This window comes from Esox lucius, chromosome 21, assembly GCF_011004845.1.
Source record: "Esox lucius isolate fEsoLuc1 chromosome 21, fEsoLuc1.pri, whole genome shotgun sequence".
Taxonomy (NCBI): Eukaryota; Metazoa; Chordata; class Actinopteri; order Esociformes; family Esocidae; genus Esox; species Esox lucius.
The window spans coordinates 10105273-10130421 of NC_047589.1; the positions used below are offsets into that span (position 1 = coordinate 10105273).

The window sequence follows — 25149 nt, forward strand, 5'->3', positions numbered from 1 at the left end:
CCCTCCCGGGAAGCTTTTGGTCAATTGAAACTGTTTCGGAACGACGGCAGGTTGGAGATGACCGCTTACACCTGCAGCCAAGTCCACATGACTTAGAGGAGTAATCGTCCCCTCCTCCTTGCCTCTCTCTCCCTTCGGCCCTCTCTGTCTCTCCGCTCTCGCTGGCTTGCTCTTTTCCTCTCGCCATCTCTTTCTCTCCCGCTATCTCTCTTTCTCTCGCTCTCCATCCTCTCGATTACAGCCTCTCCCCGCGTCCCTCCCGTCTGACATCGTAGCCGTCAGCTGCTCGTAACTCCTGGGTAATGAGTTGTGCATACACACACACACACACACACACGCGCGCGTACACAACATAAACACAAGCACACATACCGACAACATGCAGGCACACTCACAGAGCCAGGCTGGTCTGTAATAGTCTGTAGGGGTGGTAATTCAGGGACCAGAGAGGACGGCTGAATTGTTAGCGGTTGATTTAGATATATTTAACAACCCGACTTGCATAAATGGGATCACAGTCTAATTCACAGAACTGGTTTGTTTTTTGTTTTTTACCAATGGCATTCGTGCAAGAGCTTCCTGAAAACTAATTACTGTTGAACGCTCTAGCCTAGAGGCAATCAGAGAGTGTGTGTGCGCGTGCTGTGTGTGCGCGTGCTGTGTGTGCGCGTGCTGTGTGTGCGCGTGCTGTGTGTGCGCGTGCTGTGTGTGCGCGTGCTGTGTGTGCGCGTGCTGTGTGTGTGTGTGTGTGTGTGTGTGTGTGCCTGCATGCGTGTTCTTGCGGCGGTGTGTTTTGCTGTGTTTTCTGAGCAGTCTGCCTTTTCCGCTCAGAGCCATCCTTCAGAGATGTCTGACTCATTGTTTTGGATTATTCATGGGGTGTGTTTTCTTCGTTGGTCTCGAGGTCTCCCTGTTGTCTCTCTGTTTGACGGAGTGAGACCCCAAGAGCCGCGCCGCTGCCACTCACTGCCAGACTCCATCGTGGCTCCCCTGTTTCAGCCATTCAGCGTTGTGAGTCAGGAAACCGTGCTCCAACTTTCCAGAGGTGTTCGCACTCGCTGCTCTGCGATCTGATCCCCATTGCGTGTCCGCGGGGGAATTGCACTGTGAATCACGAAAACTGACTGCCATACCTGACATGTTGTACATGTTGTTCTTTGCAGTATAAAACGTGTATATAATACTTTCTACAGTGCAAAGTCTATTTTTGTTTGAAGCATGGCCACATAGAGCTATTGAGAAGAATAATTGAACAGATTAATTTTGGGAAGCAGTTACATGTTCATGTTGAGTGTGGATATTGGCTAGAGAATCTCTTGTCCTTTAAAAAGTAATACTTTATGTTTGTGAAAATGGTTGTAAATGTTCTGGCTTGGGAGGCACAATCACTGCTTTTTGGAATTAGACATTTCTTGGACACGGCTATCTATATCTGGACTGAAGCCTAACAAATATATAACAGTTATATAACAGTTCAAATGAAAGGGGCTGCAGGTAGAATATTTTCAGCAATGGAACAATAGAAATGATGTGACTGTATACAAAATTGAATCGTTTGGCTTTCTATTATAATAATACAGAGGGGAGAACAAGTATTTGATGTACTGCCGATTTTTCAGGTTTTCCTATTTACAAAGCATGTAGAGGTCTGTAATTTGTATCATAGGTACACTTCAACTGTGAGAGACAAAAATCCAGAAAATACATTGCATAATTTTTACATAATTAATTTGCATTTTATTGCATGACATAAGTATTTGATCACCTACAAACCAGTAAGAATTCTGGCTCTCACAGACCTGTTAGTTTTTCTTTAAGAAGCCCTCCTGTTCTCCACTCATTACCTGAATTAACTGCACCTGTTTGAACTTGTTACATGTATAAAAGACACCTGTCCACACACTCAATCAAACAAACAGAATCCAACCTCTCCACAATGGCCAAGACCAGAGAGCTGTGTAAGGACATCAGGGATAAAAATGTAGACCTGCACAAGGCTGGGATGGGCTACAGGACAATAGGCAAGCAGCTTGGTGAGAAGGCAACAACTGTTGGCGCAATTATTAGAAAATGGAAGAAGTTCAAGATGACGGTCAATCTCCCTCTGTCTGGGGCTCCATGCAAGATCTCACCTCGTGGGGCATCAGTGATCATGAGGAAGGTGAGGGATCAGCCCAGAACTACACAGCAGGACCTGGTCAATGACTTCAAGACAGCTGGGACCACAGTCTCAAAGAAAACCATTAGTAACACACTATGCCGTCATGGATTAAAATCCTGCAGCGAACGCAAGGTCCCCCCTGCTCAAGCCAGCGCATGTCCAGGCCCGTCTGAAGCTTGCCAATGACCATCTGGATGATCCAGAGGAGGAATGAGAGAAGGTCATGTGGTCTGATGAGACAAAAATGTAGTTTTTTGGTCAAAACTCCACTCGCCATGTTTGGAGGAAGAAGAAGGATGAGTACAACCCCAAGAACACCATCCCGACATGGAGGTGGAAACATTCTTTGGGGATGCTTTTCTGCAAAGGGGACAGGACGACTGCACCGTATTGAGTGGAGGATGGATGGGGCCATGTATCACGAGATCTTGGCCAACAACCTCCTTCCCTCAGTAAGAGCATTGAAGATGGGTTGTGGCTGGTTCTTCCAGCATGACAACGACCCGAAACACACAGCCAAGGTCAGAGAAGGTGACCTTACTCCATTCCTCTACAGTCCAATCCTTATGGTCTTTTGCAAATTGCAGCCTGGCTCTTCTTTGCTTCTCATTGATGAAGGACTTTTTTCGAGCTTTGCACGACTTCAGCCCTACCCCTTAGGAGCCTGTTTCGAACCGTCCTCACCGTGCACTTCACCCCAGCTGCTGTTTGCCATTCATTTTGTAGGTCACTTGATGTCATCCTACGGTTGTTGAGTGACATTAGAATTAGTTGACGGTCATCTCTGTCATTAATTAATTAAAATTACTTTTGAGGTACTATTTGCACAGTTTCTGCCATCCAGCTGGTCCTATTGCAAGAGTATATTGATTTCCACTGTGGTGGTTTTTATACTTTTCCTCGTTAAATTAGATTTGGTTCAAGTAATCACCTAATCAGTACCTCAGTAAGTAAAATGAGGTTTCCCTGTGTTGGAATTTAACAGATGATGGAATGGAATGGCTGCCATACATGTAGAGATGCTGATTTAAGATCATTTGGAGTGGTCTCTTAATTTTTTCCAGAGCTGTATATGACCAATTCTCCAAGGGTATGCAAACTTTTGAGCAGTATGCCACTTTGAGCTTTATACCGCTGCCCATAGTGGCTATACCTTCTGTCAAAATGTTACAAAATGTATGTAAAACAGGGAACTGTCCTGTTGTTGTACCGTACACATTTCCAACATGTGACCGTCCTTTAAAGTGACACAATGTTTTCATACATTGTTATTGGTGTAATTCAGCTAACATCTGATAGATCAAATAACGAATATAGCCTTTAACTTAATCTCTTCAACGTGCCAATATTTCACTTTCCTTTTTGGCAGCCTAAACTCCCCCCAAGGGGTATAGACCCAGACATCAAACGTTTAATTTAGTTTGTTTGTCTTTTCTATAACACATCAAAGTTGTGATTTACTGCGCAAATGTCATGTTCATAACTCTGTAATGGGCCTAAAGTTTTAGATGTGATCAATCAGCAGTAATGTTATCTTCAAGACATCTCTCCAGCCCTGGTGCAGAATCTCATATCCTGCTGGGTTGGATTGGCAGGCTGCGGTCTGCCTTTGGGGTGATGTAAGCTGGCTGTGATTGGCAGATCAATGGTTCGGATCTCCTATGTGATTAAAACCAACATTTATTTTTTCACTAGGAGATCTTTGATACGGCTGGGTAATTAATCTTCTCAGCCCTCTATTTCTCTCTCTTCTTTCTCTCCTTCTGTCTTTCTATCTTTTTCCTTCTCTCATTTGTTCTCTTTCCTTTTTTCTTTCACTTCCCCTTTCTCCTCCTTTTCCTTCTCTCTCCTTTCCCTCATCCTTCTCTTTTTTGTTGTTGTATTTCTCTCTTCTTTTCTCTCTCCACTCTTCTTCTTAGTCTCTAATCTCTCTTTCACTGTTGTTTTATTCCTCTATCGTATCACTTTCCCTCTCCTTTCTCTTTCCTTCTATCTTTCTCCCTCCCCCTCTTCACTCTCCCTCATACTCTTGCCCTCATTCTCCTCTCTAATTACTTTTCTTTCTTTCAGTTAGTTGTTTACATTTGCCTTTATTTTGGGATAACCAATTTGTGATGCATGCCCTGCATCATTGCAGCAGCTCCCAGAGAACATGGTACAGTCGATGTTGAGGTACGTGTCTTCTGAAGCACAGCTGACACAAACCCTGGTCTTGCAATGTCACATCCCCCTGTGAGGCAGTGACTTTACCGCTGCTACTTCTCACTCATTCACTCAGTCTCTATGACCTCTGTGAAATACCATGCAGGGAGGGATTCCAGAGGCTCCACTAGGTTAGAAATATCTCACGTTCTCGCACTTTTATTGTCTCTCACTCGCTGCCTTTCTTTCCCCTCTGTGGCTCATGCTCCACTCTCCCTCAAGGCAATACGTTTCCATGTGATGCGTTGCCACTTCGTGCTCGCCAGTGCACAACCCGAAATGAGATATTGACACCTCTGCCTTCACATTCAGCACGCGTTCCCTCCTCGCCCCCCACCCCACCCTGCCCCGAGAGGCCCTTTGAAGATAGAGAGCTACGAAGAGAAAGGAGGGATAGAGGAGGGGGAGAGATCAGTATAGAAGTGTAAAGAAAGAAATCCTTTTATGAGGAGGAGAGGGAGCAAGACAGTGAGGCAGGATTTGAGCTCCTTCCAATGCAAACATTCCCATAATTGCACAAATGCCATCACCAAACTGCAGCGGATGAATATTTGAGTAGCGCCGTTAACATACAGTCTCCAGGCTGAACTCGGGTACAGGGAGTCCCCATGTCCATTTTCACTGTTTCGCAAGTTCAACTTTTTCACTGGATTCAATTGGGCTAAAAACCTCTAGATGGTATTTCTAAGATGAGCGGCATGCTTGTGCACTTGTGTGGCACTTGTCAGACACACCTCTTTCATTCACATTCCTATGCACTCATACAAGGTTGGGGTCGCTTAGAATTTGTCCTTGTTTTTGAATGAAAGGCTAGAGTGTTTAGTTTGAGAAACAGATGCCTCACAGATCCTCAGCTGGCAGCGTCATTAAATAGTATTACAAAACACCACTCTCACTGACAACAGTGAAGAGGCGACTCCAGGATGCTGCAAAGAAAAGGAGTTATGGCATTTTCTTTGCAACTCAATATCCCGAAGATGCCTCTTCACTGTTGATGTTAAGACTGGTGTTTTGCAGGTACTATTATGAAGCTGCAAGTTGAGGACCTGTGAGGCATCTGTTTCTCATACTAGACACTAATTTATTCATCCTCTTGCTCAGTTGTGCACCAGGGCCTCTCTTTCCTCCTTATGTTCTGGTTAGAGACAGTTTGTTCTGTGAAGGGATTACTACACATCGCCGTATGAGTTCTTCAGTTTCTTGGCAATTTCTTACATGGGATAGCCTTCATTTCTCAACAAGAATAGACTGACCAGTTTCCTGATGAAAGTTATTTGTTTCTGGCCATTTTGTGCCTGTCGAACCCACAACCCACTTCAGCTTATCCTGAAGATACTGAGTCTAAAGAAGGGCAGATTTATTGCTTCTTTAATCAGCACAAGAGTTCAGCAAAACTCACATAATCGCAAAAGGGTTTTCTAATTATCATTTATCAAGTCATGAACTTGATTTATCAAACTCAACGGTTGCTGATACTGGGCCTGTATGCCTGTGTAGATATTCCGTAAAAAATCAGCCGTTTCCAGCTACAATAGTCATTTACAACTTTAACAATGTCTACACTGTATTTCTGATAAATTTGTTGTTATTTTAAGGGACACAAATTTGCTTTTCTTTCAAAAACAAGGACATTTCTTAGTGACTCAACTATTGAACGGTAGTGGACATTTCAGAGAAATGCAGAGTGCATTGTCTTTTGCTTGTTAGTTTTTTTTCATGAAAATTGAGGCATTGTGCATGCCTAACAATTACCTCAATATGCTAATGCCGATATCCCACTGTCTGCACTGTGTGTAAAGTTCTGAGACACCTTAATTCATGTTTTTTTCTCAGCTCGTTTTCTGTATAAAAGACATATGGGAGTCATGAAATCTTTCACTCATTAAAATGCAAATCAATTAATAACATTTTTGACATGTGTTTTTCTGGATTTTTTTGTTGTTATTCTGTCTCTCACTGTTCAAATAAACGTACCATTAAAATTATAGATAATTTCTTTGTCAATGGGCAAACATACAAAATCAGCAGGGGATAAAAAAAAAAATTGCCCTCACTGTACCTGTCACAGCTTTTTCGTTTAACCCAAAGAGCCAAAAAATTTGCACGACGTCTTTTCAACCAGACCAACCTTTTTTCAACCAGGCCGACCTCTTTTCAATATCTTTTTGACATCCTTTGCTCAGTGGGAAGACTGTAATTGTTCAGTTCTTTAAAGCGGTCGTCTCTCTCCTTGCCTTGTTTGAATGTGGTTGAGCATCTCTGCGGGACCCTCACGTGTACTTGTGTGTGTTTAAGACCGTCGGATGTTATCTCTCCGGTTAGCTGATGAGATTGGAGCCACTTTGCTGGAGGTAATAAAAGATGAGAACATTGATCAGTGTGTGGTCAGCGTTTTAGCATTGTGTGGCGGAGTGCAGTGTGTGTTTTCGCACACACTCAAGATCCTGAGGAAAGATGCTTTGTTGGAAGGAAACTGGAGGCAGGATGAGAGGAATGTTCATAGCATAGCTGAGTGTGTCGCCATGCGTGCGTGCAGGGTGTGTCTCGGTGGCAGTTATAGTAGTGGCCTCTGGCAGGACTCTGCTTGTGTTGTATGATTTACGCAAGATCACGGTCAGTGGCCAATCGGGATTTCCACCAAGGACGAAGCAATGATTCACACCAAAAGAAACATGCTTATTAGTGTGTGTGTGTGTGTGTGTGTGTGTGGGGGGGAGGGAGGGGGGGGGGGGGTTGGGAGTGGGGGGTGCACCATAGCTTCTACCCACAGATTTGATTGTGAATTGATCATTTGCAGTGTATCTAACCTCCGCTGGCTGTGCTGTGATAGCTGGACTGAGGTGTTTGATGTGGTGCCCTTATTAGGATTGCATTAAGACTCTTCCAAGTTTGTAGCCCACGGCCCTAACACACAAACGCACACACATGTTTCAGTTAGCCTGCAGAGGTGGACTGAATAAGCCATGCAGTTGGATTGATTACGTTGTGCTAGGCTCCAAGCATTTTGAATGAAGGATATTTTCTAAACTATTTTGGGGTATTTCAATTCATGGCATACAATTATTGATGGGAGTATCCTATAGTTTACTCCATCTATCTAAAGCTTAAAATTACTATAGCCATATACGAAAGCGCAAAAATACTTTACATTTTCAGTCCCACAGCAGTTTTCCCTTCATTTGGCAATAGCTCGGTCAAATAAATTGACTGCACCTGTATATCACCTGTATGTCTTCAAGCTACTAAAGTCCATCATGGCTCCACAGTTTCACACCAACATGTTTCACACTGCAATGTCCAGTTAGTCCTGTGCAACTTTCTGTTGCTGGCGCCCAGTCAGTTTTAAGGCCCTATCGGTAAACAGTGTTATCCGTGAAGACTGCCTGACTGGAAAGGTTTTGTAATTTTGTCCAAGTTTTTTTCCAGGGATGTCCTCTTTTACAAGTCAAATTCAGTTCATTATGCTTCTCATCCAGCTGCTCATGTTTTATTCACTGTGAAGCCCACAGGGTCAGTCAGTGGTTAGCGACAGGAGGCTTTCCCTTGCCTCCATGTTAAATCACACTTCTCGCTGTAATTCAACGTTGTGTCTTTCTACCATCCTTTCATCCCAACTGATAGCCCTGTAGTGTCAAGCAATCAGCTGAGGTGAGTTATCACATTTGGCTATGTCAGGCTTCTAATCTTTGGTATGGCATGTTTCCAAACCCAAACAGTGTTTATATAATTGCAATATAATTAATTAAAGAGGTAATTTACACCCCAGAAACACAAATCATGAAACTCTTATAAATTTGGTTAAACTCTGTTTTATTAATGGGCAAAGTAACTTTTTTTCCACTGTGATTTAATTTGTAAGTGGTGTATTTGGGCTACTTAAAAAAATATATATCTGCTGTATCTGGCAACCCTACCCTGCTTTCAGAAAATCACATCGCACTTGCAATAGCTACTGAATAAATTCAGATTTGAGGTAGAAACACAGTAGTACAGTTTAAGAACTTTTACAACTGACTATTTCACATGCTGAAAATGACTTTAGTATGATTGTGTAGATATATTTTTTAACTAGTTAGCCACTGTGGTAAAAATAAACCTAGCCTGCCATAGAGAGCATTGCATTGTGGGTTCTTTAGTCAATATGGCTCTCAGCTGAATTCTTCAACAAATTTTATATTGGTTGCTATCTTATAATTATGAAATACCGAAAGGTGTACATTTTACAATTTGTATTTCAGAAAGGTGAGTTTTGGGTGGATTACACAATCAAGACAAAGTCATTAAGAAATGCCTTATACTATAGTCCTTTTCCATGGTGTTATACCATTGCCCTATTCTATATTTGTATATCATAGCACTGTCCTTGAGGCTCATGCATACTGCAGGTCAATATGTTGAGTCTATCTAACTGTGGTTATAATTGGGTGACATTCGGCACCTATGCCGTATTGCGTATGCAGTGTATTAGTTTAGTTAGAAAAGTTGTTTTCATTGGACTCTGCAGTTGACTTGACTTTTTCTACATTTTGACTTTACAGTCACATGGAACGTGCCAACTGCTTCGTCGCTCCATTTGTAAAGGTTGTTTAGCAGGTATTGTGTCTAGAAAGAGAACCTTTAAAAGATTGTTGACTAATTTCTTCATTTTTCAGGCAGTCCAAATTCAGAGTAGAGCCAATCCATTCCCACACACACAAACTATTCTCCATATCTCCCTCCATTGCAGTTGTCCTCCTTTTTATTTTAACCCAACGTTTAGTTAATGTCATTCTTTGTAACTGGATTAAAATCCATGTTTACAGCTTTCTTCTTGAAATGCATCCACAGGAAATGGATCTGGAAGTACTTTACTGGCAATGCCGTCTCCAAGTGGAAGCTAACGTTAGCAGATGTTAGCGGCTAACACAACAGAGCGAGCTTGTTGCATATTGTCGTGTCAGTGCTTCGTGTTTTCATCCATTTAAATCAAAGTATCGTATTTTCTGTGTGAAATTAATTATAACTTAAAAATGAAATAACTGACATCAAATTGGATGGCTCTGCCCCCTAAATGAATACTTGTTGGAAGGAACTTTTGCAGTAATTACAGCTAAATACAAATTATTTACTATGAAAATTGTTCCCGGAGGGTTTGACTTTCAGAATCATCTTTATTTGGAAAGTACATTTCCACATACAGTATCCGAGATGTTACTTTGTGTAAGTGCTGGTAGTAGACAACCAATAGAGACTACACACAATAGGGACAAACTAAAGTTGGTACACCTTTATGTACCGTATGCTATAAGCTAAGTTGTGAGCATATGTGGTGAAGGTGTGTGACTGTATTGTATTCTTTACATTAATTTACAGTTATTTATTGTGATTTCCGGATAAGCAGTTTGATTAACAGTTCGCTATAGATCATGTTTCCATAGGCACTGTAACTCCAATCTCAGTTGTCCTTGAGCACTCTGGTCTCAGCCAGGATTTGTGTGTTATCCAGCCAATCCTGACTCAGTGACAATTTGAGTGGGCGACTTCTCCATTCGGGCTCATGGAGGGCTGTCCCTCCATCTGTTACTTATGTGACACTGAGGTGGCACAGTCCGCTAAGACATCCAGCCACATGGGCCACATGAAGGGGAGGGAGAGGTAGACCGAGACAAAAAAGAAAGAGAGAGAAATCCGGACATAGTTATAAATGCCAAATGCCAGCTTTTTGCAAAGGAAAATATCAACGTTTGGGAAAATATTCCAAAAGATTTCAGGTGGGAAATATGTCACATTAATAAATAAAAAGATTAATAGCATATTCAATAGCCTATTATTGTGTGACTTATATAATCTGTTGCCAAGAAAACAGCGAGCCTCTGACATTACTGAGTGTTTGGTACTGAGTTCTTTGACAAATATTGCAATTACAGTTGCGATTTTCAAACATGGGTGTAAACTGCGTAGATAATCTCACTAAAAAATGTAGATCATAGCCTACATGATGTGCTACTAAACTGAATCATGTCAATATCGCAATTCCGATTATAATTCGATTGATCGTGCAGCCCTATTACGTAGCGAAACGTTTTTCAACATTTATGCAATGGGATAACATATTTATATCCACACATTTGAATGTGCATTATCTAATTATGAAATATGGTTGGAAATGACAAAATTCTACTTTTCCCTTTGGTCGATCAGAGTTGATGTGACAAATAAGTGACTAAAACGCATTTGTATATTAAATAATATAATGTGAAATTTACATTATGGGCATTGCAAAACATACTGAAATTTTGAAGCAAATGAATTTCAGTAAATGATCTGCACCTATAACTCATCCCATGGAAACGAACATAATTTGCATGGTATTTGTTGAGACGTTTCTAACATGGGCCTCAAAATCCCTTATTCAGATTGGAAACAAAATATTGTGCAAAAAGATTGTTGTATATAAGAATATTTGTGATCTGGCTCAAATGATTTTGATCAGTCAATTGTGTAACATTTGTGTCCACCCTAGTTGTAGTCTATTTGCTCAGTTCACAAAGATTGTGAAGATATCTTTCTGCCAACCTATTTAAATAAAAAAACATTTGTTGGATCATAGTGTTTGTGTTTTATTACTGTTTAAATCTAGGCTAGTATATGGCTATTTTGAACATATGTCCAGTCACTGTTCTATATGGCCAGTATAACGGCAATAATGGGCCGTCAAAAAAGATGTTTAGCATAAACTCTGATATGGAGATGTGTCTGAGCATGCAGGAACTGCCAGAACACACTTTACCCTCGCGACCAGAGACAGACTCATTTGCACAAACACACACTAATCCCTTGCCCGCCTTTTGCAGCTTTTCCGGACAACTTGGCAAGACACGGGCGTAGCAGACCGGCTGATTAGATACTGTAGATCTCTGTGAATGACTGTTGTCAAGCCAGGCAGACCGACTGAATAGATACTGTAGGTCTCTGTGTGAATGACTGCTTTCAAGCCAGGCAGACTGACTGGACTATAAAACTGTACTGTAAAACTGATGAAATACCCCTTGAATGATTAGTTTTGTCCAAACTTTTCATTGGTACTGTATATATGATATTTAGGTTTGTATCTTTTCTATTACATTTTCATCTACTGCAGATAATTCCCTATTCATATTCTGCAGCTGTATTATACAGCACTCCAGAGAACCTGGTTTTGTTGACAGGGCTTTATTATTGCAAATCCCTCCCATAGAATATGAAGCGGATATTCACCAAGATGTGTTCCATTGCCAAACAAGCTGGTTTGCAAAGGGAAATAAAGAGAAAAATGTACGAGAGAGAAACCTCAACACTCTAGTTCCCCCTTTTTGAGTGGCTGGAAGGGACAGTAATCGGTTTCTTAATTTGGACAGGATGAGGGGTAATGCCTGCGATCATGACTAGACAGCTTAAGGTGATGTCAAGGGACCTGAGAATGTGGCCATAAGGTGACTGGTGTGAGTCCGTTACTATTTTGGCAAAAGATATGCACTCTGGGCCACATCTCAGAGTTCACAAGAGTTTGGCTGGCAAAACACGCCCTTCATAGGCCGCCTCTCTGAGCCAGGCATGCTTCACAAACTCCCCCGGATATTCCCATTCGAAGGAGAAACACCATTGGCCCAGGACGACTGAATGTCTGGTGTTCTTAGCAGGCAAAGACTATCCTTCAAAGGGCGAGAAAGAAACGCGGAATGGAGCACTTGAAGGAACCTCTGCCCCGGAGATGAAAGAAAGCTAGCTGCAGCTGGTGTGGTTTATCCACTCCCTCACTCTCTCTTCCTCTCCATTTGAAAATCGATCCACATGGATTACCCAGACACACTGGGGATAATGGTGGCACTGTAGATAGGCCTCTATAAATAGGAGACCGAGGAGAAAACGCCCAATGCGGCTCGGGGTGTGATATTGTCCCCATGACCTCAGTCTGTGGAACAGAATACCATCTCTGAAATGGACAGCCTCATTGTCTCCTTCTCCCTCTCCCCCCTCTGTCTCTTTAATTCTCTCTCACCCTGTGCCTCTCTTCTTTCCAAGCGAATGACAATGGTGTTCGCCTAGCTCTTACTGAAGGTGACATTTTGTTTCAATGGTATCTACACTTGCTTCTTTTGTGCCCTGTCTGAAGGTGACATTTTAGTGACTAGATGGGTGGTTGGTGCTACATCCTACAGAAGACACCGCTTCAAAGCATTGGGCTTGCCATCGGATTTTCCTTATGGTCATTTCTCAGTGACTAAATATAACATGCGAAATTGATTTATATAATTTCCACAAGGCACAGTTTTCTCTCCTAAGGATTCCGAAAGTAGCCTGTTCCGCCCGCCAGTTATGTAATGTCAAATCGTTTAATTTCCAGCCGGTTAACATTTTCCGGCTAAGGTGTTTGTTTTCGGTAAGAGGATAGCTATTTTCTAGCAGATCAGCATATTTCTGCCTCCAAGTGGAAATGCAGCCTGAAAGGTCAGAGCCTGTTATGAGAAGGTGTCAGTTTTTTAACCAGAGCAAAACCAGCGGCCGCATGTTTTTCCACAAAAGAAACATTTCTCCACATGTTAATCTCACTGGCAAGGATGAAATGATTTCTTGAGAACATGATCTCCAAAGTTCCAGTAGGATTAGCGGTTGTATTATTGGCGAGGTCATTTCCTGGCTCAATAATGCGTCAGTAGTGGCTGTGGATTTGTTCACCCTCGCACCCGTCCGTGTGACCCTGCTGCCGCACGGCGCTCATTAGATGGCGTGACTCCAGACAAGGCAAGCGGAGCGCGCGGCTATCGTCTGTCCCCTCCTTGATGTTTTGGACGGTGTGCTGTCGCACCCCCGAGAAATACAGAGCGCGCTCTCTCAATCAACATCAACTCTGTGCGACCTTCCAAGACCAATTGTGATCCGAAAGAGGATTTTGTCTTTCTCTATTCCCCTTTCGCCATCTCCCCCTTATCCTAAATCCGATTTCCCCTCTTATTTAAGTTGACGCGCCTGGTCCTAAATAACGGATCGGGCCAAATATGGACAGTCTGTTCTGGGAGGAATCCCAAATGGTGACCCGTTCACTCCGTAGTGCCCTACTTCTGACCTGCGCTCCATACAAGGAAGTGTGCACAGTCTGTGGGGCCATTGGGGAGGAGGACCTGCCGTCTCACAGCTGCTGCCATCGCCTAATGCAGTGCTTTGGGGTGGATAAGGAGGGGATGGAGGAGAACGTTGGAGGGAGAGACAAGCTGAGTTTTGGTGAATTGCCCAGCAGGGCCTAGGCAGTCACTAATGTGCAGCTCCTATATTAAGAGTTTTTGAGTGAGCTAAATGAGTAAGACAGAACCCCCTGGATCCCATTAACCTGGCCGGTGTGTGTGCGCGTTTGTGCATGTTTGTACCTGTGTGAATGTGCATTTACTTATACACACACAGGCCCCTAAAGTAGACAAACATGCACAGGTCAGAGGTCAGCAGAAATAGTAGCTTAGTGTTGTCACAGTCTGCTCGCCCTCGTCAGCCTCTCCTGTCCTGTTGAGGTTCTGCACTAAACACGCTCGCTGGATTTAAGGATGTCACAAGTGTTTGCCTTTTTACCCGCCGGGTCACTCCACTGCCTGTCGTAGCCCACGATAGTATCCCTTTCCCAGGGAAAGGATGACACATTGATCCCCTGTCTGGCTCCGATGGTCATTCTGGGGATTACGTTTGCGCATGAAATGATACACTATTTCCTACAGAGTGCTCAACCAACCCGATGGGCCCTGGTCAAAGGCAGTGCAAGATGAAGAGAATAGGATGTCATTTGGGAAGCGTGGTGCTCTACGGTTTCTCATGGTGTACAAGGTTTATCCAGGAGTCCTACAGTACCATTGCTGGAAGCCACAATGTCTTTAAATGCATTCCTAAATGTTAGGACCCTTAAAAGCAAACGGTCCGCTTCTCCTTACCTCGCTTTCCTTTCCTTAAGCTATCGATTGTCTGTCAATGTCGATGTTATTATCATCCCGACAGCGAGCGGCGATGCAGGAAGAGTATGTGCACTTTTTCTCACACACACACACACACACTTGTGCTTGTGTAATTATTCCTGTAAGGACTTTTGGGGATTTGCAGTGGGATACGGTTCTTGTATGGACACAAACATACACACACAAAAAAACACACACATAAAAAGAGCGGGCTTGACAATAGGGGCTGGGATTGCATCTTCCTGTTTTTTCTGGGATAATAATGTTTTCCCTATTTCTCAGTGCTTACCTTTATGAATATTAATCACTGTTGTTCCAGTCTCATAGATGACCTCTGGTGATTGGAGACAAACAACATTACATAAGACTTAATATAAATCAAACATTTACATAACCTCTGTTTTGTTTAATTTTTTGTGAAAATAGTGTTACCATATATAATACCCATTTTACACTTTTGTGATAGGCACTTTCCAAGCTGGTTTGTATATTATTCATTTGATTTCTGGACAAATGCGTGTTGCTGGAAACTGAATCATTTTTATTGAATTCCATTTACAACCAAGAGTCAGATGAGTCTGAGTGTCTGCGTAGGTTTTTGAAATTCTTATTTGAACATGAAGTGTGGTTCCCACTAGCCTCGTACAACCATCCTGATCTCCCGAGCTATTCAATCTCTTTCTAATTTAACATGTTGAATGTAGTGTGGGGATCCTGTAATACCTGTTGATGGTTTGGATGTTAACTAATGTAGGGAACTAGTTTCAAGGTCCGTGGAGTTTCGACTTATTGGTTTGGCAATGCAGGAAGTAAACAGACACCACATCTCTACACGCGTATCACGTGCAACAACAGCCACTGTTAAAATAGCGTAGTTGTTAAAGACCCAGCCTGTCACAGGACGCCTCGGATCAAATCCAACCAGGGCAACAACGTTCATTCCTACTAATCGTGGGCCGGCTGAACCAGGCTTGCCTGTTTTTGTTTTATCTTGCTTTTCAGCAAAAACTGTGACAAATCGTTTGAACCTTCCGTGACTTTCGGAAAACATTCTTTACATGTCTCTGTGGCAATTGAAAGGGTCAGATTCCAAGCCTTGAAACTCATTAAGATGTCATCCACTCTGTGTTCTCCTCAAACCTCAGAACCCCTAAACTAAACATAAAACACACCACCATCTATTTTTTATTTGGAACAGACAAGTGATTCTGTTTGATCTTTGATGTTATAGAAGCAGAGCTTTTACCCACCGCCAACCCCTTGCCTCCCGTCTTGCTGCTCCACACCCTCGGCAGAGACCATGTCGATTCATTAGAAACCTTAGAAAGACAATTATGGTAATAGTTCATTTTGCCGGAATAAGCTGGAGCTTGGCACAGCCACAGAGGGCCTTCTTTCCTGCACTTCACATACATATTTTATTTCGATTGCATTTACATGTGCAAATTGATCGGAGTTGGGAGAGAGAGACAGCTAGAGAGAAGGGGTGAGGGAGGCTTGTTCACTCCCAAGCTACAAGGCGGGGTTGTGGAGGGGGGGTGCAGGCAGGTTCTGCACCAAGAAATCCTGCTTCCCTATTCATGGAAGCCAGAATATTCTGGAATCTCCTAACCTAATTACGGAACATTGATTCTAACAAAACCACTGTACTGCAGCAATGCACCGCAGACAAAACCTCTTCTCCCTTAACTACTCTGCTTTCCCCAAATCCTCGCTTTGGATTCTTCCTCATATCGAATTAACCCACAAGGCGTGATGTCATGGTTGATAAATCCTAACATTTCACTCAAAAGTACTACAGCGCTTCTGAAAACTCTAAAGCCAACTTCATTTGGAAGGGTTAGGCATCTTCAATTAGGGGCATTAGCTTAGCGTACTGACTTCAGTTTCTTATTTAAAAAGGTTAGTGTACTTCATTTGAAGGGATTAGCTTAGCGCACTGACTTAATTTCCTTGTGTTTAAAGGCTTAGTGGACAGTTGTCATTTACCATAGATTTATGGGGTTATTGTACTGACTTAAAGGGATATAAATCCAGGATTTGTGGAATTTGGATAATTTACAGTTCACCCAAGGTCCGATAAAGCCGTAGATGAAATGTGTATGTCTCAGCGTTCAGTTGTAAGTTAGTTGTATATTCATTAAGGAGGGTTAGTGTACTGACTTTACTTCAGAATTTTACTACAGTGTTGCCTGGCATGTGAGTAGACTTTTAAAGAGGAGGAGCCGATGTTGGGCGTGAACTGGAGTCCTGCACCATCTGTCTCACAGCGTACCCTGAGTGACAGTCAGAGCCAGTGGAGGGCGGAGTCCATTGATGCAGGACCGAAATATGCAAGCAAGTGGGTCTAGTAGCGCACGGCTGGTTAGTCCATCACACAGAATGATGGGACAAATGAGGTCTCAACCTTCAGTTTAATCAACAATTACACATTCACAAAGGTTTCAGTAACGGGGCGGAGATTGGTTCAGGTTGTATCTGCCAAATCACTCAGTTCCAATGCGGACGTGATGGATGTGGTGTGACTGCAACCCACCGGGTTGTTTCCTGTTGTTCAATATACAACCAGGGTCACAGTTGTCAAAGAAAAAGAAAACAATTTACTAAATACAATTTTAACAGGCCCTCAAATGAACTTCTTTGGTTTTCCCAGGCTAAAGACTTAATGCATTCCTAGTAACAAGTAACATTGTATATTGCCCAATCTCCCAAAACATACAATATAGTCTGGGGGTTTTCCCTGGCTAGGGCTGGGCTGCTCATTGGCTGTTACTTTGAAGTACATCGGTTTTCAGGACATTGCTATCCACAGTTGTACTCTAAATTAAAATGTTAGTCTGGTCTAATTGATATCAATGTGCATTGATTGCTGTGTGAACGTCAGGGAAAACATAATCCCAACCAGACAAACAATGGCAAATGAACGCTGAAAATAACACAAACGTTTAACCTGATTTGATGGTTTTCCCAAGTTAACGTCATGCAGGACAATAATGAAAGACAGATATCATGAAAGAGGGCATATCACCATGTTGCATAGTAATATGTGAACTCAAACACACCAGTAATACAAGCCAGAGACGATGGCAATTTCTCCCCGTTTATGTCATTTAAAAACCAGGTGTAGTTGGATCCCAGAAAATGTTGCATATAATATAATATAATAACATATAATATTGAGCCAAATGGCACATTTAATGTTATTCAAGAGTAGAACTTCAAGCACAGTTCTAAGAAATCTAAAATGAAGTCCTCTCAGCAAGGCTACATAGTTTTAGTTTTTTTTACTGCTGTGAGAGTTGCAATGAAGATTAAATTAGTGAAAGCCAGACTGTTTTCTTCCACCTTGCATATCCTTTACCTTCAGAAAGCCTGTGGGCAATGTGTCAGAAACATACTGTCATACTCCATAATGTCAGACTATGTCAGAGTTTCCTAAAACACACCTGATAGGGCTGTAACAGTACTCGTAACTTAACATATGGTACAGGGGGCCTCTTTGCAGTTTGCATGTGAACCAGAATCAATTAAAACAATTAAAAAATCTATTTGCACCTGGTTGAGAATAGCCACAGGGCAGCTAATCATAAATTAATATGATTCAATGTGCAGACTTCAATGCTTTGCTCTGCCCAGTTTACCTCATGAATAAAGCAGATAAAGCTGAAAAACAAACTTTTTAGGCAATTGTGTTGAAACGGGAGCCCACCTGTGTCATCTTTCCCTCAATTCTGACTAGTCTCCCAGTCCATATCGCTGAAAAACACACCCACAGCATTTTGCTGCCACCACCATACTTCAAAATTGCAATGGTGTTGGCCCAGTGATAAGAGGTACCAGATTTTCTTCAGAGGTGAGGCTTGGCATTCAGGCCAAAGAGTTGATTCTTGCTTTCATCAGACCAGATATTTCTTTTACTCATGGTCTGAGAGTCCTTTAAGGTGCCTTTGTGCTAAATCCAAGAGGGCTTTCATGTGCTTCTTACTGAGGAGTGGCTTTCGTCTGGCCACACTACCATTAAGACCTGATTGTAGTAATTGTCTCATCAATGAAGACTTATTATAGTAACTGTCAACCCCATGTAGTGTATGAGAAAAAACTAAACCAATGGACTTAATGATGACAGTGTCTTCGTCTACACACTGGTCCTGTTCTATTGGGTTCCAGAGCTGTGTGTTTGGGAAAGATGTGTGACTTTGAGTAATAGCAGAATGGTCAATGGACTGCCAGATGCATTCATATAGAACTTTTTGATGACTGTCTAGTGTGTTATGGAAATGTGTGTGTGTGTGTGTGTGTGTGTGTGTGTGTGTGTGTGTACAAGTATCTATATTGGCAGGACTGGCAGATTACATGAAAAGTGTCAATCCTTCCTGTGCCCTGTGGAGCCAACACAGTGTACATGTCATTGTGCAATCAACATGGTTCCCAACTTTCCTTAGTGACTGCAGCTGGCAGCTTTTTCCAGTTGAAAAGGACATTCACAAATACATTAACCTTTCTCAATGAGAAAGTGACTTACTAGCGTTCAGCTATTCATATAAATAATTAAATAATCGTGGTATTCAAACACCACTAACGTATCACTCTTGCCTTGTATTACATAGACTACACAGTCTTTGAGCATTTACGTTTATCTCCGGGACCTCTGATACTTTGGGCAATCAAATCAGAGGATTCTTCAAGTCCAATTTTGAGACAACTAATGGGCATTCCTTGACAGTCAGGAAACACCCATTGTCCAGGGTCTCCTAAAGGACATTTATGCCACATTTCCACTGGTGCGTTACTCCGGTAACAGATGATTTATACAAATGTTGGCTCAACACTTCAAACCCGCAAGCTCCACCCTAAATCCTAAAGTCCGGGCCCTAAGTCCTAAAGTGAGAGCTGAGCTACTCGGCCACGGCCTACTAGCTGACTGGCACCGGGCCATGTCAATGGAATCGGAACACATTTTGGACTTAGGGTAAAACGCCAGTGGAAACGATGCAAAGGGGCATTCAGACCCTTCTCAAAATATCACACAGTTGTGACCAAAAAAAAATACAGCTGCCCCTGTGTCTGGTGTCTGTGGGAGAATGACTTTCACTGCCACTTGTTGGCTTGAATCTAACTAGTAATCTAATGTGAACAAATCATTCTGAATAACCTGGAAATATTTCCTTAGATTTTCTGTTAAATAATATATTGCTCTTACTTCACTTCATAGTATACTATCCCAAATAAGGGAGTGAAACACTTGCCCATTAAAGACTCCTGTGTGATCACCCACAGCATGGATGGTGAAATAAGCGTTCTACACGGCAATGCCAAAGTCTAACGACCGACCCATCCTGGCCTTTTAGCTAAAATGTTGGTAAAATAACAATTTCTGTCACAGACCCCCTGGACATTGATAGAGTATTAACTTTTCCTGGTGATGAACATTTCTCAGTTTTTACCACCACGTTTGGGGATATGAATGAGAGCACTGTCTATTGACCCTAGAACACCTGGATATCAAGCCCTCCTGTCGAGCCTTTCTAAAAAAAAAACAGCTGCAGTTTCTGCTCTAAGATGAAATGTAGTGTAGACCTTTACATCGGCAAGAGCGCATTACAGTCTGTCTACAATTCTGCTGTGAGTTAACTTGTAGAGTCCAGATATGACCCCATCCACCATGTGGAAGCATCTAGTTGTGTTGAACCATAAGGCCTCCCGGAGCTGTAGTATTGGCTTTATAGCTGTATTCCCATCACTGCCATCATAGTGCTTGGTCCAACCTTCCAGAGTCCTTTGAGAAGCAGTATTTAAATTCTAATTCTGCCATTTTTATAGAACTCGAACAAGTTTTAAACTTTCTTGTATTGTGCTATGAGGAACTACACTGAACAAAATTATAAACGCAACACTTTTGTTTTTGCCCCCATTTATCATGAGCTGAACTCAAAGATCTAAGACTTTCTCAATGTACACTTGTGGACATATTTCTCTCAAATATTGTTCACAAATCTGTGTTAGTGAGCACTTCTCCTTTGCCAAGATAATCCATCCACCTCACAGGTGTGGCATATCAAGATGCTGATTAGACAGTATGATTATTGCACAGGTGTGCCTTGGGCTGGCCACAATAAAAGGCCACTCTAAAATGTGCAGTTCCATCTTACAGCACAATGCCACAGATGTTGCAAGTTTTGAGGGAGGTGTGCAATTGGCATGCTGACTGCAGCAATGTCCACCAGAGCTGTTGCCCGTGAACTGAATGTTCGTTTCTCTACCATAAGCCGTCTCCAAAGGCATTTCAGAGAATTTGGCAGTACATCCAACAGGCCTCACAACCGCAGACCACGTGTAACCACACCAGCCCAGGACCTCCACATCCAGCATCTTCACCTCCAAGATCGTCTGAGACCAGCCACCCGGACACCTGCTGCCACAATCGGTTTGCATAACCAAAGAATTTCTGCACAAACTGTCAGAAACCGTCTCAGGGAAGCTTATCTGCATGCTCGTCGTCTCTTCACGGATTAATCCCGGTTTTCACTGTACAGGGCAGGTGGCGTCGTGTGGGTGAGCAATTTCCTGATTTCAACGTTGGGGATCGAGTGGCCCATGGTGGCAGTGGGGTTATGGTATGGGCAGTCGTGTGTTATGGACAACGATCACAGGTGCATTTTATTGATGGCATTTTGAATGCACAGAGATACTGTGATGAGATCCTGAGGCCCATTGTTGTGCCATTCATCCACGACCATCACCTCATGTTGCAGCATGATAATGCACGGCCTCATTTTGCAAGGATCTGTACATAATTCCTGGAAGCTGAAATCCCAGTTCTTGCATGGCCAGCATACTCACCGGACATGTCACCCATTGAGCATGTTTGGGATGCTCTTGATCGGCATGTACAACAGCGTGTTCCAGGTCCTGCCAATATCCAGCAACTTCGCACAGCCATTGAAGAGGAGTGGACCAACATTCCCCAGGCCACAATCAACAACCTGATCAACTCTATGCGAAGGAGATGGGTCGCACTGCATGAAGAAAATGGTGGTCACACCAGATACTGACTTGTTTTCAGGCCCCCCGGACCCCCCAATACAGGGAAACTGCACATTATAAAGTGGCCTTTTATTGTGGCCAGCCTAAGGCGCACCTGTGCAATAATCATGCTTTCTAATCAGTATCTTGATATGCCACACCTGTGAGGTGAATGGATTATCTCGGCAGAGGAGAAGTGCTCACTAACACAGATTTAGACAGATTTGTGAACAGTATTTGAGAGAAATAGGCCTTTTGTGTACATAGAGAAAGTCTTAGATCTTTGAGTTCAGCTCATGATAAATGGGGGCAAAAACTAAATTGCATTTATAATTTTGTTCATTGTATATCATTTTGCTCTCTCCACCTCATATGTTAAGTCAAGTGGCAGTTTAAGATGACTCTTCTATGTAAGTTACATTTTTAAAAAGGCTTACGGTGCTGCAAGCTTAAAGTGAATCTAGATTATATTAAATATACTTTCTAAATTTGGTGCAACAAGATAGAGATAATCTTTGATCTTACACAGTTAAGTTAATCCATGTTGGTGCAACCCACCCAGAGTGTTTATTAACCTTCACATAACTTGGTATGAAGAGGTTGGTATAAAGTGGGTATTGCTGAAGTATCTAACACATCCTTAGAGACATCAGCTCTCTCAGTACATTCTCATGTACTAAAACAGATGAAAAAAAAATCTACACTGCTTGGGAAAAACTACATATTAAAAAGAAGTTTTGGTGAATAAATTAACATTTTCACTTAATCAAATGTGTCTCCCCTGTCACAGAAACCTTTAGTTTTTATTATTCGTATGATTTCTAATCACTTTTGTTATATCCAAATCGTGATTAAGGCTCTGCTTCATTGTAGCAACTGCCAGTGGATTTGGGACAGTGGATGTTGAGGTTTGAGTCTTCAGAAGCACTTGGAAAACCCTTCTGGTTGTTCTTGCAAGTCATTGTGTGGCGGAAGGAACACACTGTGCTTTCCTACCTCGATTTAGCTCACAGGCTCCCAAGCCGCCTGAAGGAGTTGCTGGAGTGCTATGAGGCATGGCATCCATATTTGATTTATAACCCTCCAAACATGAAAGGTATTGGCCAGTTACACCACCCTCTGTGTGAACCCTGGGCTTATTTAGCAAAGTTTGTTGAGTATGAAACCACTGAAAGTGCATTTCCAATAGAAAATCCAATCATGCTTGCCTTGTAGGCATGTCATGGTGACATTACATAGCACTAACAATGCGCAAACACTTCATTGGGCCTTATGTGTTGTGTCACTCCAAATGTATTTTTACAGGCAAATGTTGATTTCTGTACTTTATTTTAATTGTATGTATAGTATATATTTTTTTTTACCTCAAAAGGCGATCTGGTCTGTTGATTCTGTTGTGCCTCGGTTTTCTTTCTTTTTTTGACCGTACAGCAGCTGTGGGCAGCTGGCAGCCTAAGATGGACAACCAACCCTGACCCATTTAATTTGGGCTTTCCTTCTCATTGGCTCTCGGCAGCCATTACCTGCATGACTGTGGGCTGTGAATTAAGGAGCCTGGGCGAGTATGGTGGGCCAGATGATAGAGAGGAGAATAATGAATCGCAAGAGAATGAAAAAAGGGATGGAAGAATGAGATTCAAGGGGCCTTCAGGGGCACTCAGGATCCTCTGTTAACAACAAGGCCATTTTCGCCATCTCTAAATTTGGTCTCAAGCTGGCACAGAGAGTCGCCCCCTCCCCCCACTCACATACTCTTACACTCTACATTCTCTTTCTCTCACTTTCATCCGAGCCATAAAGGGCAACCGATATAGGATGACAAGAAGACTTATTCGCGCAGCTTTGTTGTGTGCAAAAAGGGTTTGCATACAAGTGTGTCAAGTGTTTATGTGCAAGTGTATGGGTGTGGTTGTCTGCACACGCATGCTGTTTACATGAATATCACATGACAAGGGTTTCTGTGTGGCAGTGATGTCAAAGAAGTGGGCCGGGCAGAGTTCTGGGAGAGATTAAACACGAATTTGGCAGAGATTCACGCAATCCGATGCAACACTGGCGCAAGGCGAGCGCTTTCCTCGTGTTTTTGGGAATCAGAACACAGTCTAAAATAAATGACTGCTTATGCAACACAGCCCAAAGCAGTCTGGTCTTGAAAAGCAGCTACGGCTCTTCAAACACACTAGGTCCAGAACCACGCTAAGCCATGGGGGGAAAGATGTGGCGTCTAATCTCACACGCACATTTGGATCCACAAAAATATCTGTTGGTCAATGACATTGAAACGTTGTAAAGGTTTTTAACAGACACGTTTCATGGAACGGCAAGCCTTTCGTCCTCCACACAGCCAGTTGTTTTGCTCTAGTCTAAAAGCACGTGGCCAAATAGCACCGCTACCAACTTGCATTTGTAACACGGGCCATTTAAGCATGGTTTCGAGAGGCTGGTATTTACGGAGCTTCAAAAGCTTGTTCAATTCAGCAAACGAAGGGGCATTCCGCATCCAAAATTAGCATCCTACCTAACAACACAAACTGGCTTATAGAGCATGTTAGAAAACACATCATGAACAGCTTCCGATCAGACAATATTAGTTATTTTGTGCTGTTGAGGATCCCAGCTATTTAACCTCAGTAGCTACCAGGTTGGCTTGTCAAGTCTGTCCTCTCATGAACATTAACAACATGTCCGACAGACTACATTACATTCACCTCAAGGTGTACACTACTGAACAGGGTAGGGTGGATGGAATTTTTTTGCTAGAACTTGAAGGTTAATCTTAACAGTATAGACGACAATGTACTGCTTCAACCGCAGCATTTTGAAAAATGAAACTGAAGACACAATATTCACAGTCAATACACAACACCGACGCACACACTTCAACGGATCATCAGATTAACCACACGAGTTTTCCCATAGAAGGATTAGAAAGGCAATGTGAATGGGATTGTTGACTGGTTGACTTTACTCTGCACACAGCTCAGTAATTAACATGATCCGCGTCACAAATCGGGTTCTATTTTTTATATTGGGACTGGGGACCTATGGATTTTCCCATTGGCCCTGGTCTAACGTAGTGCTCAAAGTAGGGAACATGGGGTTTATTTGAGATTCAGCAAATGGACCGTGAAAATGACAGACTCCAGCTCTGTCTCTCTCTGAGCTCTTCAGTTCACAAGGGAAAGGGTTTTCCTATGAATCGGGCTCCGAGCGTCGCCTGGCAGAGATGAACCGTTGCTATCTCCCTGTCACAGTCTTACGAAAGACATCAAATTAAACACAGAGCTTTTTAATGAGTTTCCAGACGCCGTGCCAAAGTTGGACAATTCAAAGTTCTTTTATGCCGTTTTTCCATCCCCTTTAATCGGTGTTGTTTGATTTGACCCACCGTCTGACTCTCTCCTCCTTTCCAGGATATTGAGAACCCAGTCTCTGGAATGGTACTATAACAACGTGAAGAGCCGCTTCAAGAGGTTCGGCAGTGCCAAGGTACTGAAGACGCTCTACAGGAAACACATCGTGGAGAGAGGCGGCATCTCAGACCTACCAGGTACAATGCATCCCGAATAGGCCCTGGGGGGGGGTTGGTTTGTTTCAGACCACCGCTGAGACTGAGACTGATTTTAATTGCCCTGAATATGTACGAGTGAAATACATTTTGGATGCAGAGCGTGACATGCAGCGGCACAGCCGGGTTTATGACGGGCGCTCTATTGTGTACGGTCGTGTCTCAGTAACCGCTTTACACACGCGCAGGCTATGAAGATTAAGTGGTGCTAACGGAGCTCAGTCCGTAACTCAACTAAAAAGGGA

At 42.7% G+C, this 25149-nt stretch overlaps 1 protein-coding gene across 5 annotated transcripts in view; it reads left to right on the forward strand.

Moving 5' to 3' along the window:
• myrip (myosin VIIA and Rab interacting protein) overlaps positions 1–25149 on the forward strand; it is a 129898-nt gene that overhangs the window by 78420 nt on the left and 26329 nt on the right. For all 5 annotated transcript variants that reach the window (XM_010899470.5, XM_020042018.3, XM_020042019.3 and 2 more), the window contains one exon: positions 24750–24886. In XM_010899470.5, the coding sequence (XP_010897772.1) occupies positions 24750–24886 (137 nt within the window). The remainder of the gene's footprint in view (positions 1–24749; positions 24887–25149) is intronic.